This window comes from Lycium ferocissimum, chromosome 6, assembly GCF_029784015.1.
Source record: "Lycium ferocissimum isolate CSIRO_LF1 chromosome 6, AGI_CSIRO_Lferr_CH_V1, whole genome shotgun sequence".
Classification (NCBI taxonomy): Eukaryota; Viridiplantae; Streptophyta; class Magnoliopsida; order Solanales; family Solanaceae; genus Lycium; species Lycium ferocissimum.
In genome coordinates this window covers 70142824-70157957 of record NC_081347.1, presented here as the reverse complement: position 1 = coordinate 70157957, position 15134 = coordinate 70142824, and the positions used below count along the sequence as shown (strand labels likewise).

The window sequence follows — 15134 nt, the reverse complement described above, 5'->3', positions numbered from 1 at the left end:
GAACACGAGTTATCTTGCCAGGAACTGCCACACGGAATGGCAACCTAAAGGGAACACTTCTGCCGATATTAACTTGAAAATAATGTTGACACAGTATACAGGGGACTAAGGAAAAAATATGCCATTATTGGAATGTAAAACTCCAGAAAGAATTATGTTCAAATAGATTCCATGGGATGCGATGCTCTTCCTTTAGAATTACAACGTTGAAAAGTTCTTTGATTGAACAAGGAAGAACCCTACAATAACCTGCTCCCAGTTGAATCCAGTGGAATTTCAAAATGATACAGTTTGATTTCTTACTTACTACGATATCCGCACACTAGAGCAGAAGGACAAAAGTAGTGTAATGAGCTAAAAGGTAGAAAACATACCCAGAGGACTCATCAAAGACATATCTAAGCTCTTTTTTGAGAAAGGTACCCATATCTAAGCTGCTCTAGCTACAAAAGCAGCACAAATCATGCCAAGCCCCAAAAATGTTTCTATTTATCCTAATATCACTTCCTTATCAAGAGATATGAACTAGAACGAGAGATCCACAAAAAACCTAACCACAAGCAAACAATTATAATAGATATTGGAAGGAACAAACCTCATATTCCACTTCTGCCCGCGATATGTCAGCTATTTCACCTTCATTTTCTTCATCAAGCAGCTCCGCTGTTATTTGATTCCGCCGTACCGAACGCTCTTTGGCTGCAAGGAGAGGATCTCTCCACCCACTAGGTTTATCTTCACGCCCATCAACCGTGTTATCGCCATGTTTTACCTTCTTACCCTTTGGGAACCTTACCCGTTTCTGCCTGTGAGGTTGAGGAAGAAAGCAACATGTCAATGCAACATTCCACCATCAAAATGAAACCATTGTGAACCCAGCAAATGAGGTTGTGATAGAGTGAGGCAGTCAATATCATATTGAAGAAAGCCATAGTTTGAAGTTGTATTACTTTCTGGCCCCATGCAACACATGAAATTCACAATAGGTAAAACTAATTTGTTCTTATATTTCTCCTACTAAACTCATGACAGTCTCAACAACAAAATGCAACCTCTGATCTGAAAGAGAAAGCAGTTCCAGCTTCTACTTCTAATTAGAAGCGGAAACAAGCAAAAAGAATTAACCAGTCGAATTTGGGATCACATTTTATTCCTTCTTGACTAAGGCAGAAACATATACTTCAGCCTAATCATTTTATCAATTATCTTCATCCACGACCACATAACAAATAGCTGGTGAAGGAAAAAATTAGAGAACCTTCTCATCTGCTTAGTAGTTTTATCTTAGTTTCATCATAGGCGAAAAATAGAAGAGAAGACTCATTCCTTTTAATATTTTGTATAACCATCTGATATTTGGTACTCACTAAAATAATTAAGGCTGATTTATGCAAATACTTTCATCATTTAAATTTTGTCCTTATTTTTAAAAATTGTGCAAATAGCCCCTGAAAAGTTAACCTTCAGGACAACGTTAGACTCGGGTCTAATCTTTCTTCATATATTGATCAACTTTATAAATAAAACATTAGATTGTGGCCTAACGTTTTCTCATATGATTTTCAGTTTGCTCAATAGGGATCTCTAGACCGTGGTTTCAGATTCACGCTGCGTACAACCCATCTAAAAAATAATAATATTCCAGTTTAAAAGAAACAAGGAATCCGCTGGGTTGTTTCACAGGAGTAACTCGGAACATTCGCCTTGTTTAAGATTTTAAGATCTTTATTTAGTTTTTTTTTCCACTGTATCAAAAGAAAAGAAAAGAAAAACAGCATATTCAGCGACTCTTTTTGAAGGCCTAGCCAAGGACCACTAAGAATTGGGATATTTCTAAAAATGTACCTTTCGCTAGCTTGCATCTTTGTCCATTTTGAAAATAGGAACTTTCATTTTCTCTTGCCTTGTCTAATCGTAACTCTTTTTTTCCACAAACCACATGTTCATGTTTCGGATTTTCTAAACTTTAATCACATAACTGGACTCTTTCAACACGCTATTTGTTCTCAATTTTATGTCTACTGCTTCTGAGTTTATATTTCTCCCATTTTCCAAGTTGTATACCAATATATCTTCTATACAAACCTCTTTTTTCAGCTCTGAGTATACTAAAAACAATATTCATCTCTAATCAAACTCACAATCAATTGCTTCAGTTTCTTCAACTTGATCTTAATTTTATCTCTACTGCTTATGTCTCTGTTTCTATTTCTCTAGCTTTCTTCCAATATTTTCCATACAGCCAGCCCTCTTTTTTCAGTTCTCCTATAAAATCAAATGATTGTATAGAAAGATGCTTTTCGGGTCCCCCACTCCAAACAAACCAATTATACTGCTACTACTATTTAATACTCGATATATAGTGACGGACAATAACATGGAGTTAAATTAATTTCTGGGGGATGTGTACAAACAATGAATACAAATCCAGTTAATATTAATCCAAATTGGAAATTATTGTTTTATGTAGAATGATTACGATCAAAATAATATTCATTAAGGTGTGGGGGGACAAACATCAATTATTGAGCGTGGATGCAAGTGGCTGGTCAAACTTGAAACAATTAAAATATAAGAGTAGTTAAATGACAACTAGCAACATATTAAAATATACTTACTTTGTATCAAACTTCTCTCTGGCAGCAGTTGCAGCCAAATTGATTTAAAATAATAATATTTAAAATTATTATTGTTACTTTTAACTTTTCCCCACATATATTTTTCCACAAGCCCCATGTTCATCTGTCGGATTTTTTATGCTTTAATCAGGTTATTTAATGGACCATCTTAAACGCTCAATTCATTAACACAAAAACAGTATTCATCTCTTATCAAACTCACAATCAACGGCTTCAGTTTCTTCAACTTGATCTTAGTTTTATCTCTACTGTTTCTCTTTCTCCAGCTTTCTTCCAATATTTTCCATACAGCCCCTTTTTTTCCAGCTCTGAGTATACTAAATATCAAGACTTTTGAAAATGGTTGATGCCTTTGTGTCATATGCAGTTCAAAAACTGGGGGATTTCCTCATACAGGAAGTTAACCTGCGTTTAAGTCTGAGAGAGGAAGTGCAGTGGCTTCGAAATGAGCTTCTTTCCATGCAGTCTTTCCTCAAAGATGCAGAAGAAAAGCAAGTTGGAGATCATAGAGTTCAACAATGGGTGTTTGATATCAACTCTGTTGCTAATGACGCTGTCGCTATACTGGAGACTTACAGCTTAGAGGCTGGTGAAGGTGATGGCGATGGATTTGCTAGTCGTCTCAAGGCTTGCGCTTGCGCTTGCATCTGTATGAAGGAGTACAAATTCTACGATGTCAGCAAGGAGATCCAATCCCTCAAGCAGCGAGTCATGGATATCTCTCGCAAACGAGAGACTTATGGTATTAGAAATATCGATAATATTGCAGGAGAAGGGCCAAGTAATCGGCCAAACAATCGGTCTGCCATGGTTAGAACACTGAGGAGAACTACCTCCTATGTGGATGATCAAGATCAGATTTTTGTTGGCTTTCAGGATGTTATAGAAATATTGCTAGCTGAACTTCTCAAAGCAGAGCCTCACCGAAGCGCCATCTCCATTTATGGAATGGGCGGACTAGGCAAGACCACTCTTGCGAGAAACCTCTACAATAGTCCTAATATAGTCTCTAGCTTCCCAACGCGTGCTTGGATATGTGTTTCTCAAGAGTATAACACCATGGATCTCCTTAAGACTATCATCAAATCCATCCAAGGATGTGACAGGGAAACTCTAGATCTGCTGGAAAAGATGACGGACGTGACAGATCTAGAAAGACACCTTCGGAATCTACTGAGAGAGAAAAAATACCTTGTGGTGGTGGATGATGTATGGCACAGAGAAGCTTGGGAAAGTCTGAAAAGGGCATTCCCGGATAGCAAGAATGGCAGCAGAGTTATTATTACCACGCGGAAGGAGGATGTTGCCGAAAGAGCAGATAACAAAGGTTTTGTCCATAAACTCCGTTACCTTAACCAAGAAGAGAGTTGGGATCTCTTTTGCAAGAAACTACTCGATGTTCAGGTAATGGTCCCAACAATGGAAAGGCTAGCTAAGGATATGGTGGGCAAATGTGGAGGCTTACCTCTTGCAATTGCTGCACTAAGCGGGCTTCTTTCACATAAAAGGGGGATAGAACAATGGGAAAGGGTGAAGGCACACCTTTGGAACCGTGTGACAGATGACTTCATTGCAATCTCGGACATACTATCACTGAGCTACAATGATTTGCCAACTGTGCTCAAACACTGTTTTCTTTACTTTGGTATTTTTCCAGAAGATCGTGAGATTTATGCTGAAAACATAAGTTGGTTGTGGATGGCCGATGGATTGATACCAGGAGAAGAAGAAAGAATGGAGGATGTAGCTCAAGACTTCCTGAATGAGCTGATAAGGCGAAGCTTGGTTCAAGTGGCAGCTACACGTTGGGAAGAAGTTTATAGATGTAGGATTCATGATCTACTTCGGGATCTTGCCATACAAAAGGCATTGGAGGTAAACTTCTTTGACATTTATGGTCCGAGAAAGCATTCCATATCCTTCTCATGTCGCAGACATACCATCCATGGTCAAGGAGAAAGGTACCTCACTCTTGATTTTTCCAAATTGAACTTAAGGTCAGTTACATTCTTTGATCAAAGAGGTCTTAAGCTGGATAGGATAAAGTTCCGCAATATGTTCCAACATTTATATGTGCTATACTTGGAGAATGGTTCTGACAGATTTACACTACCAGATGCCATAGGAAGTTTGTACAGCCTCAGATACTTAAGCTTTACAGGTCTTTGTGATATCCCCTCCTCCATAGGCAACCTCAAGAATTTACTGACACTCCAGGCCTTGGATGAAGACTCTTGGGGTATAGACTTCTGCCGACTACCTCCTGAGATAGCTAACCTAGTAAATCTAAGACATTTAGTCATTCCATATTCAGAACCTCTGCAACATATAAACAAACTCACAAGTCTTCAAGTTCTTAGAGGCATTTATTGTGATCAGTGGCGAGATGTTAACCCTGTTGATTTAGTCAATGTTCGAGAATTAAGCATGTTTAAGATTAAGAAATCTTACTCCCTAAACAACATTAGCAGCTTGAAAAGCCTTAGCACTCTCAAATTGTGGTGTGAATTTAATGAATCATTGCCAGCCCTAGAATTTCTTAGTTCTTGTCAAAAGCTACAGAAATTGTTGTTAGATGGGAGAATAGAAAAACTGCCCCCGTCAAACCCATTTCCAAATTCAATCACAATGATGATCCTTTTGAACTCAAAACTCATGGAAGATCCAATGCCTATTCTGGGAATGTTGCCAAACCTAAGGGATCTCCAATTATTTGAAGCTTATGAAGGAAAAGAAATTACCTGCAGTGATAACAGCTTCAGTCAACTGGAGTTCCTTCATCTTCATCAACTTAAGAAGCTAGAAAGATGGGATTTAGCCACAAGTGCAATGCCTCTGATTAAAGGTCTGAGTATCCTTAACTGTCCAAAGCTAAAAGAGATTCCCCAGAGAATGAAAGACGTGGAGAGGTTGAAGCCATCTGATTTTTGATGAAGCTTTTCAAAGCATATATGATATCCTATTTCAAGAGGTAACAAATCCCAATCCCTAATCACCATTTCTTTAATTGCTTTTACTCATTCTGCTGCACATCTCTTAGTATTAGGTTTAATTTTTATACCATGACAATTTAATTTTTTTTTTTTTACATCACAAACTTACTAATAAAAGTCAATTACAAATAATTGGCTATAAGTAAATTAATTATGGCTGATATTTTGTCTTGTATGAAAAAAGTAATTATTTTGATTATCACAGGTATACTTTCCTAAAAAATGTTTGTTGGTGTTTAATCGGTCAATGAAAATAACTTCGAAAACATATATCTTACAATTACAAATTAATAATAATAATAATAATAATAGCACATTGGAGAGTTTCTTGATGAAAATTTGAATACTAAAAATTATTAAAACTGTTTCAGTATTGGTTGGAGCAACTAATATGAAGTTAAGTATAATTTTATAGAAAATGATCCTCACGATTATAAGTGAACATTATAATTACTCTTCAATTTAGGTAATAGATAAATCTGTTATCTTTTATTGAACACTCCCTCCGTTCACTTTTATTTGTCCACTTTTGACTATGCACACCTCTTAAGAAATAATAAATGAAGTGCATAATTTACCAATGTACTCATATTAATTGGTCATATTTTTATTAAATTTGAAAAATGATTTGAAGTGAGTATTAATAATACTATGGGTAAAACTGATATTTTGTCTTGAAAAAAGAAGTTGTCTTGTCTTGATATGATAAAAGTGACAAGTAAAAGTGAAAATCTATTTTTGAAATACTGGATAAGTAAAAGTGAACAAAGGGAGTACTAATTATTATTTATGTCTTACAATTTGGGTGAAACTATAGAGAAGTAACGTCATAACTTAAATATTTTAATTTTAATTAGTGGAAAATAAAATGGCTTACAGATGGAGAAGCAACTATCGTTGTTGCGAACCACTTGAAGACTTTCACATTGTAGAAGCATTAATTAGATTTCAAGGCTGTCAATGAGAGCTTATCTCAAACTTGAATATTTTTCTTTGGTTTTTGAGTGTTTAATTTCCTTTTGTTTTGGGTTTTATTGAGTATGTGGAATTGATTTGAATAGAATTGTTTCTGGGATTCTATGCAGGAATGATTTTGTGATGTTTTAATTGATTTTTCTGCAAAAATGGTTTCCTTTACTCTCTTTTACTACTTAAATGCAGATCCTTCATTTAGCTTATGCTTTTTAATTCTTAGACTTTACTTATCATGCGGGGTCTGTCTAGTAGAGATTTTTAGATGTTTCCATTACGGGTTATGTATTTGTTGAGGATTATGACTCAGTATGGGAAGATGATTCAGATATTGTTATCTATGACTACTATGTTGAGATTTATTAAACTTCTGCCGTTATTTAGTTATCGATTGGCTAATGAAGTTAATTACGATGTATCCTATGGGTTTGCTCTATCTCGGGGTAGTTGGATAACGGTCACTCACTGTCTGCTTTCGTTTCAATTTATTTGGGGAGTCTACGAGTTGGTTCTTTGATCACGTTTTTCTTATACTTTTTTCTAAATTATTTTAATTATAAATTATCATAACTTATAGTACTTTTATATAGTCTCTAAATATATAAATTTTATTTTTACAAACTTGAAAAATCTTTGTGAAAATTTACGATCAAAGTTATAAAGTTTGACTCTCGAAATCCGAAAAGGTTCACATGCATTGAAAAGTTGAAAAATAGATTTTCAATTTCTAATAGTTATGGGTTCAAAATGCAAATGCCAAAAACTTGAGTTTGCACATAGGACTAAATTCAGTGGATTGATTAGCTTGGAGCTGAAACAAGCACACAAGTCCAGCAAGAAGAATAGGTTCTGGTCATTTCTTACATCTTTGGTTTAACAACAATTAAGAAGAAGAAGGAGCAGGAGGAGCAAGAATGCTTTTGTCTGAAGTTTGCTAATAATCTAGTCCTAACATGGGGCAAGTGCACAACTAGCCATTTGGAGGATCGTTATTAAAGACAACGAGATTTAGAAATATTTTAATTTTAGTCACCTGATCAAACTTTGATGGTTCAAACTTCAGTCCTTTGGTTTTGAAATTTGAATTGTCAAAGCTAAACTTTCGACCTGAAGTCTAGAGTTTGAATGGCAATTCGAAATTTAGACTTTCTAGTATGACTTAGGCTTAGCTAGTTCATAACTTTAGACCTTCATATTGAAATTTGAAAATTTTCATCTAAATTTTCTAAAGTAGAAACTGTTCAAGCCTAAATTTGAACCTGAGGTATGAAGTTCAAAAATCTGATTACATGGATGACACCAACATTTCTTCTAATTCCACTTAATCTTTTACAATGTGTATTAGCTCAGGAAGATAGTACATCTACGATTTAATCTGCTCCATCTAATTTTGCTTTTGCTTAAACCCAACTATTTTAGGAAAGTGTATTTTGTCATTATTTCACTTTGGAGTAAAATTCACAAATAGCACTTCTCTGCACCTGAAATGGTAAAATAGTCATTGTTACGGAATTTTAATTGAAAAGTGATCAGCAGACGCTATTTCTGCCGAAATAATTTGTTATCAATTACTGAGGCCTTACAATCTACAAATACACACGATACAGGGCAAAATGCATCATACATAAAGCAACAGATGATATCTGATATCTCCATTATATATTCCACTTTTCCTATTTTTTACATTTTTTGAGGCCTCATTCTCCTTGAGCATATTTTAGTACTTTCACAGTGCATATTAACAATCCTCACGAATAACATTTTTACATCATCTTGTGTACAACAAGGACCTTCAACAGCTTTTTCAACACTGTCCAGTTTATAGCATCTGCTCAACCATTCTTAATGATACGGATATAAGCCAAGCCCGAAACAAGCACATGCTCTGCAAAATGCTATCTTCTCAGCAGCAACAACCAGATCTGTGCTGTGGCCATTGCCTGGTGATACTGTCCCAGTTGATTCGCGGTGTGCCTAGAATAATTTATCACAAGAATACAAGTACACATAAAAAAGAAAGGAAACACTTTGGCTGTGACTGCAACATGAATTCTACAGGAGAATTGTTTATTTAAACTTGAAGTTTTAGGTGCCAAATTGAACAGCATAAAATGAAAATTGGAGATAGCACATAAACCTAGACCAAAATTGCACATAAACTTAGCAAGATCAATAGTGTGTACAACTTGATAACCAATTAGCCATCATAAAGAGTTTCATCTTCTACTTATCTTTCAGACAAAGTAAGTGATGAAAAAGTACTTCCCTCTATGCATCAAAATGACTAACATACTAGCATATACAATTCAGATGAGATCGTTAAGAATTGATGAGTTTTTCTCAATCTTGGTAGTTTTCCAACATCAATAACACATGATAATTGAGCCAAATAAAGGCCACCTGGAGTGCTGGTTGGGTATGCATCACTGTCTTACATAAAGCAGAAAGGACACAGGGCCCGCAACCTAAACATTAGCTAAGACCTGTAGAGACATGGCCCTTAATTCAGTCTGCCTTTTCATGTGGGACTTTTAATCTAATTATGCAATCATGTCATGCTCAAGATTATAACCTCTTTCACTTGCTTGTTCCACTCCTGTTTCCCCTTTGCCTTTTGGCACATATCCTCTTACATACACCAAAATTGGACACACTAGGCACAAATACGTTGGCTACCAAAAGCAGATGCCAAACCGACAAAGCGTTCACCTAAATCCTCCTTTCTTTCCTATTGATAAACGAGAAATCCTGAGGACCAAGTGGCACACGGTTCAAAACTCGGTGGATAATGGACTTCTACCTCTCTACTTATAACAAGCTTTTGTCTGCGGTCGGGTTCGAACCTGTGACCTGCACCTAACCCACACATCACGCTCTTACCACTAGACCAAATCTCTATGGGCACCTAAAACCTCCATTTTGAGGAAGATGATTCGATACTCAGATGAAAGCCTTTCCTTAATATACCAAAGTTCTTGCAATGACCCAGGTACATTAGCTGTCTTATTTTCCAATGCTGAATAAGACAAAGACTAGCCCCAGAAACCAGCCAGTCAACCATCCGTTTAGAAAATTACTAAACCTATCCACTCAACCCCACTTTCTCAAACTTGACAGGTTGTGCCATTCCACAATAAACAGACCAGGCATACTTAGTGAAACATATGCATTGTGGTGGAGTTTGTGGACCTACTCCTATTCCAGAATAAAACTCCAAAACCAGCTACATAACAAAAATCCTATGAATCCTACTACCAGCCAAAGATGACCCAGAGTATAACTAAGCCACAGAAATAGGATGACCCAGAGTATAACTAAGCCACAGAAACAAATAAGGTTTTAACCTTTTCCAAGAAAATTACAAGAAACACATTAAATTCTAGAAAAGCTACAACGCTGAGAAATAAGAAATACAAACATAAGAATAGTCTTGCTGCAGTTAAGCAAAAACGACCTTCAAAAGGTTGGACCAACTATTAATTTTCTTTTCAATAAGTCTAATAGACTCGCATCAGAAGTGTGAAATGAAAATTTAGACTTTGGCTACATCAGTATTCTTCATATGTCAGAGAAGATCATTATTATTACTATTATTATTTTGATACATTGATGATGGTGGTGTCTGGACCAGCTTGCGCGTACATAGACTAAATCCTCACGGGCTGGCAACACAATCCCAAATATATATAAAAGTAGTAAGAGGAAACCTTTAGTAGACATTAAAAAGTCTAACAAGGCTAAACCTTACAAGGCAGATTATAGGTTGGCTTTACATTGAAAATTTCAACACTTCAAGCTCAAGATCTGCTAAGTCTTTGAGGCATTTCAAGGGCTTCTATGATGTATTTATTTATTTTTTAAGGCTTAGAAAATTAGATTCTTCAGCATGGTTTGAAGAATTAAACAAGTGGAGTCTGATACACTACCCACTTAGCGAAGTTTAGAGCAGCTATTTTGCTAGCCAGTTAGCAAGCAGGATCAAGGAGGTAGATGCTCTTCGAACCAAAAATGAAGACAGTATGAGCAAAAAGCTGAAGTCAGAACACCAGACGTGGCAGAGAGTGGGTACTGGCATACTGCCACGCCCAAACGAGGCTAGTGGTAAGGCAGTTTGGAAAGAGCCACATCATGCACTGTAACCTCTATCTGCCTGGTAAAGTTCTATAATTTGGAAGGATCTCGATTCTTTACTCTATAGATAGAGCACGAAAGGGTTTGCAATTAAATGAATCACGGAGGGCCAAGGAAACCATCAGAGCTTCAAAGACAGGTGAGAAACTCTTGACAAACATCAAGAGAAGAAGATAGCAAAGAGAGAACAACTGCGCTAAAAAGTTGAATTCAAGTTTCTTCCTTCAAATTATTTTATTGTATTGTATTTCGTATAGAGCAATCTTTTTTATTTCTCTTTGGTTTGTTAAATGCTAGTATGGGAGAATCTTTTTATGACAGGGATAGATGGATTTGAAACTTATGATTTGATTTTAATGATTCTTATTTGTTTAGCAAAGTGAGATCTGGAAAAAGAAGCCATCTATAAAATGTAGGTGAAGTCAATCCCCCTGTTTGGTTTAGCATAGGAACCTGTCAAGGTTGCCCACGTTAATAGCCTAATCCTTTCATTTTTATTTAGCTTTGAGCTAGATCTAATACATCTCAACTCATTTGTTTAATCATATAACTAGCTAGTTTCACAAATCCTCATGGGAACAATTTTATACTTTAGTTTTTAGTTTGAGCAGACTTAGGTTTTAAATTTTCTTGTGCCCAAAAACTATACCACTTCAAAAATTGGCAATCAAAATGAATTGCAATAAAGGAAATATTAAGAATGGGCATTACAGTTTGGAACAACAAAAACAAGCAAGCCAATTTTGGTGACACAATGATTTCCTTTTATATAAAAAGGAAGACTTGTAACCAATTCTTGATCAAGCCTCTTTGCTGGTTATACTCAAACATAGAAGCATATTCAGAAATGGTAAAGTGGGGGACAGAAAGGGATGAGCACTTATTTGGAAGAATGATCATACCTCTCCATCTGATCCGCGTATGGTGACACGATAAACAACCGTCACACTTCCATTATCTGGGGAAATGACATTTCTTACTTCTCCACACCAGCCTGTAAAAGAAACTTAATCATCGCATATGCTCAGAACATCAAAATCAATTTCCCAGTGTATACACCAGTTGCCGGATATGCCACATTAAGGTCATTTGTACATCTTTTTTAGTCATTTCCAGCAAAAGTCAGAGACAATAAACAACCATTATGCTTTGGAAGTTCATTGAGTAGAACAGCTAAAAAATTCATGTCAAAACATTTCCATTAATTTCCGCAAAAGAAAATAATGCAATCTCATCTGCATGACCAAATTACACACCTTTTCCATCCTATTTCACTTATGATGATACAACTAATAAAACAATCATAAGTCATACAAAAAATAACAACATAATGATGATAGAAAAATTAAACAAGAATGCTACCGCACCTGGAGCATAGAAGCTCAACATCTGGTTAGCGTGGTACCTACAGAATATCAATGTCATCATTATCAGATCAACAAGAGAAATCGGGGCAGCTGAGCAACCACTACTGCATACAATCAACAAGAGAAATCGTGGCAGCTGAGCAACCACTACTGCATACTTTAACTACATACTGATAGAATTCTTATGATTTCTCAATTTTAACATTCTTTTTTCACATATTAAAGACTGTGGAAAGTTTATAAATATCCTGTAACTAACAATTTCATAAACAAAAATTATATTTTAAATTTTTGTTTGCGAAAACCAGTCATCAAAAATCAAAAACCAAAGATTATACTCGCTCCATCGATTTACTTGTCCACGTTTGACTTGGCACGCCCTTAAGTAGCAAATAAATATAATGAAAATTTTACTATATCATCCCTAATTATTACTCCCTCCGTCCATTTTTAGTTGTCCTGTAGACTAAAAATAGTTGTCAATTTTAACTCGTCCAATTTGGAAAATTAAGAGATAATTTACCATTTCATACCTAATTTACCCTTATCATTAATTATTGGATTGGAGAGTTTAATGAATTGTTAGTAGCCAAGTGTGTTTCAATGATTTTAGTCATTAGGTTATTTAGCAATAGCAATAATTAGGGGTGATATAGTAAAATTGTCATTCTATTTTTCGCTCCTTAATAGGCGTGTCAAGTCAATAACAAGTAAAAATGGACGGGGAAAGTATAAATTATCTAAATAATTGACATTCATCAAAATACTTTAAAAGTTGTGCAGCCACTAATAATTTCTTAAAGTTTCCTACACAATATTTATAATAAGGGTGTGTTCAGTACGGAGGAAAACATTGGAAAAATCTTTTCCAATTTGTTTGATCAAAAATTTTAAAAAATATTTTCTTTAGAAAAACGAATTCCTTAAAATAAGAAAAATGACATTCCCTAATAAAAAGTAGTAAGGAAAACAAGTACACAATAATAATTCCACTACCAACCCACCCCCAACCACCAAACCCCAACCACTTCTACCACCCCAAACCCCCCCCCCCCCCCCCAACAACCAAAATTTCTTTAAAAAAAAATTGTTTTTGGATTTCTACACCAACCCCCACACACCCCCACGCCACCCCACCCCTTAAAAAAAAAACAAAATTTAATTTTTTTCTTTTGGTTTATTACCTCACCCCCTCCCCCTCTAAAAATTAATAATAAGGATAAAATAGGTATGAAAAATTATCTCTTGATTTTTTTAAACTAGATAAGTAAAAATGGACGGATAGAAGAAGTAGTACATAAAAAGAGGAGAGAAATAAAATTACCAGGTATAGTGATCATCCCCATCATCAGCTTTGATAATATTGTTCAGGTCACGTAGGATCTCAGCTAAAGGACGAGTAATGCAAGATGAAGAAGACTTATCTAACTGCACCACGTAGTTCGTGTTCGAAACTGATGATGACGACGTGGCGTTCTTACAGCTGGTGACGTCACCAGTGCTGCTGTAGTTGTTATTGTTGTTACTGTTGCAATCCAAAGCTTTGACTTGTAGTAAAGATGCTCTAGTAGAATAACTTTTGAGTTTGCACATTGGAACTGAAAAATAAATCTTGGTTACTGCTTATAAATTTGGTTTAACAACAATTAAGGAGAAAGAAGGAGAAGGAGTAAGCATTCATTGAAGTTTGCTACTCCTTCCATCCAATATTGTTTTTATGGTTACTGTTATGTATTGACTTTTGAAGTCAATAGAATATATCCAAATTGCACAAATAAAAACGAATAACTAATTTTATCATACATGATAAGTAAAAATGGAGATTAAGAGAAAGTTTTATTTTAATAATCGAAAATACATCATATATTTTTCTTGGGAGGGCGAATAAAATAATGAAAAAATTTTTCAGATAGAAAGATGACACCTTTGTCTAATGGATATTTAACCTAATTTAGGCAAAAAACTAAAAAAAAAAATTGTAAAGGACCAAAAATTCATTTCTCCCGTAATAATCTAGTCATGACATAGGTAAGTGCACAAATAGCACCCGTGGGACTGTTATTTAAGACATCGAATTTATGAATATTTATATTTTAGTCCCTTGTTCGAACTTCAGACTTTGTTTTTTTTTTTATTAATCTCCTCCATCTCTATCACTAGAGAGTGTGTGTGTGTATATATTGCAAAATGTACATATCAGAAGATCTACTATATCTCCCTAAACCTACTTAGAATGGAGGATTAAGATTCCTAGCAAGCTCTCAAAAATAATTATAGCTTTATGAGGTGCTTGTCTCATTTAGCCATTATACACATCAAGGAACATCAAAACTGTAAATCCTATACATGTTTCTTTCTTAAAGAGAAAGTATCCCTATGAGTTTTCCTCCTGAATGCCGGGAATTGTGCCCTGTCCATCTGCTCCTTTGGCCTCTCTAGGAAGCCTACTGAACACATTTGATGGTTCAAAAGCAAGTTCATAACTTTAGACCTTCAAACAACTGAAATTTGAATGTTTTCGTCTAAAAGTTTTGAAGTAGGAAATTGTTCAAGCCTAAATTCAAACCTGAGGTATGAAGTTCAAAAATCTGACTGCATAGATAACACCAACATTTCTTCTAATTCCACTTAAGTTTTTACAATGTTTATCCTCTCAGGAAGACAGTACATCTAAGACTTAATCTGCTCCTCCTAATTTTGCTTTTGCTTCCCACCAAATTATATGGCACGTATAGGTAACTTTTCTTCAGCTCGTTTGTTTTGATTGCGTTTACATATTATGCTATTAACGTTTACATATGAAGCAGCAGCTATTCAGATTATTTACCAAAAGAAAATAAAAGGCTTCAACCTTCGGAATTAAAGTTAGGCTCTAACCTAAACTCAGACCAAATTGAACTGCACAAACCTGTCTGATGTTAAGGTTCTACCCAACGTTGGCACAAGCCTAAGTTCAGACCCAATGGTATGAAGCTTGAAACTTCAATCTCGAAGTCCGAGATTCAATTTCGAAGCGTCTAAAGTTTAAAAAC

At 35.4% G+C, this 15134-nt stretch overlaps 2 protein-coding genes across 3 annotated transcripts; one reads left to right on the top strand and one right to left on the bottom strand.

Moving 5' to 3' along the window:
• Positions 1-452: 452 nt before the first annotated feature.
• On the bottom strand, positions 453-13866 carry LOC132060254 (DNA repair RAD52-like protein 2, chloroplastic). Of its 2 annotated transcripts, none has more exons than XM_059453194.1 (4): positions 13427-13866; positions 12103-12140; positions 11638-11729; positions 453-806 (listed from the first exon to the last, which is right to left on the bottom strand). In XM_059453194.1, exons 1-4 carry the CDS (start codon positions 13693-13695, stop codon positions 777-779), a joined length of 429 nt encoding a protein of 142 aa, XP_059309177.1. In that variant the 5' UTR covers positions 13696-13866; the 3' UTR covers positions 453-776. The 2 variants fall into 2 exon arrangements, with proteins under 2 accessions (XP_059309177.1, XP_059309176.1); XM_059453193.1 differs by lacking the exon at positions 453-806 and adding an exon at positions 8211-8578 and having other exon boundaries at positions 13427-13860.
• Positions 2776-11078, top strand: LOC132060252 (disease resistance protein RPP13-like). The gene is made up of 2 exons (XM_059453190.1): positions 2776-5610; positions 10467-11078. Exon 1 carries the CDS (start codon positions 2979-2981, stop codon positions 5568-5570), a length of 2592 nt encoding a protein of 863 aa, XP_059309173.1. The 5' UTR covers positions 2776-2978; the 3' UTR covers positions 5571-5610; positions 10467-11078.
• Positions 13867-15134: the final 1268 nt, after the last annotated feature.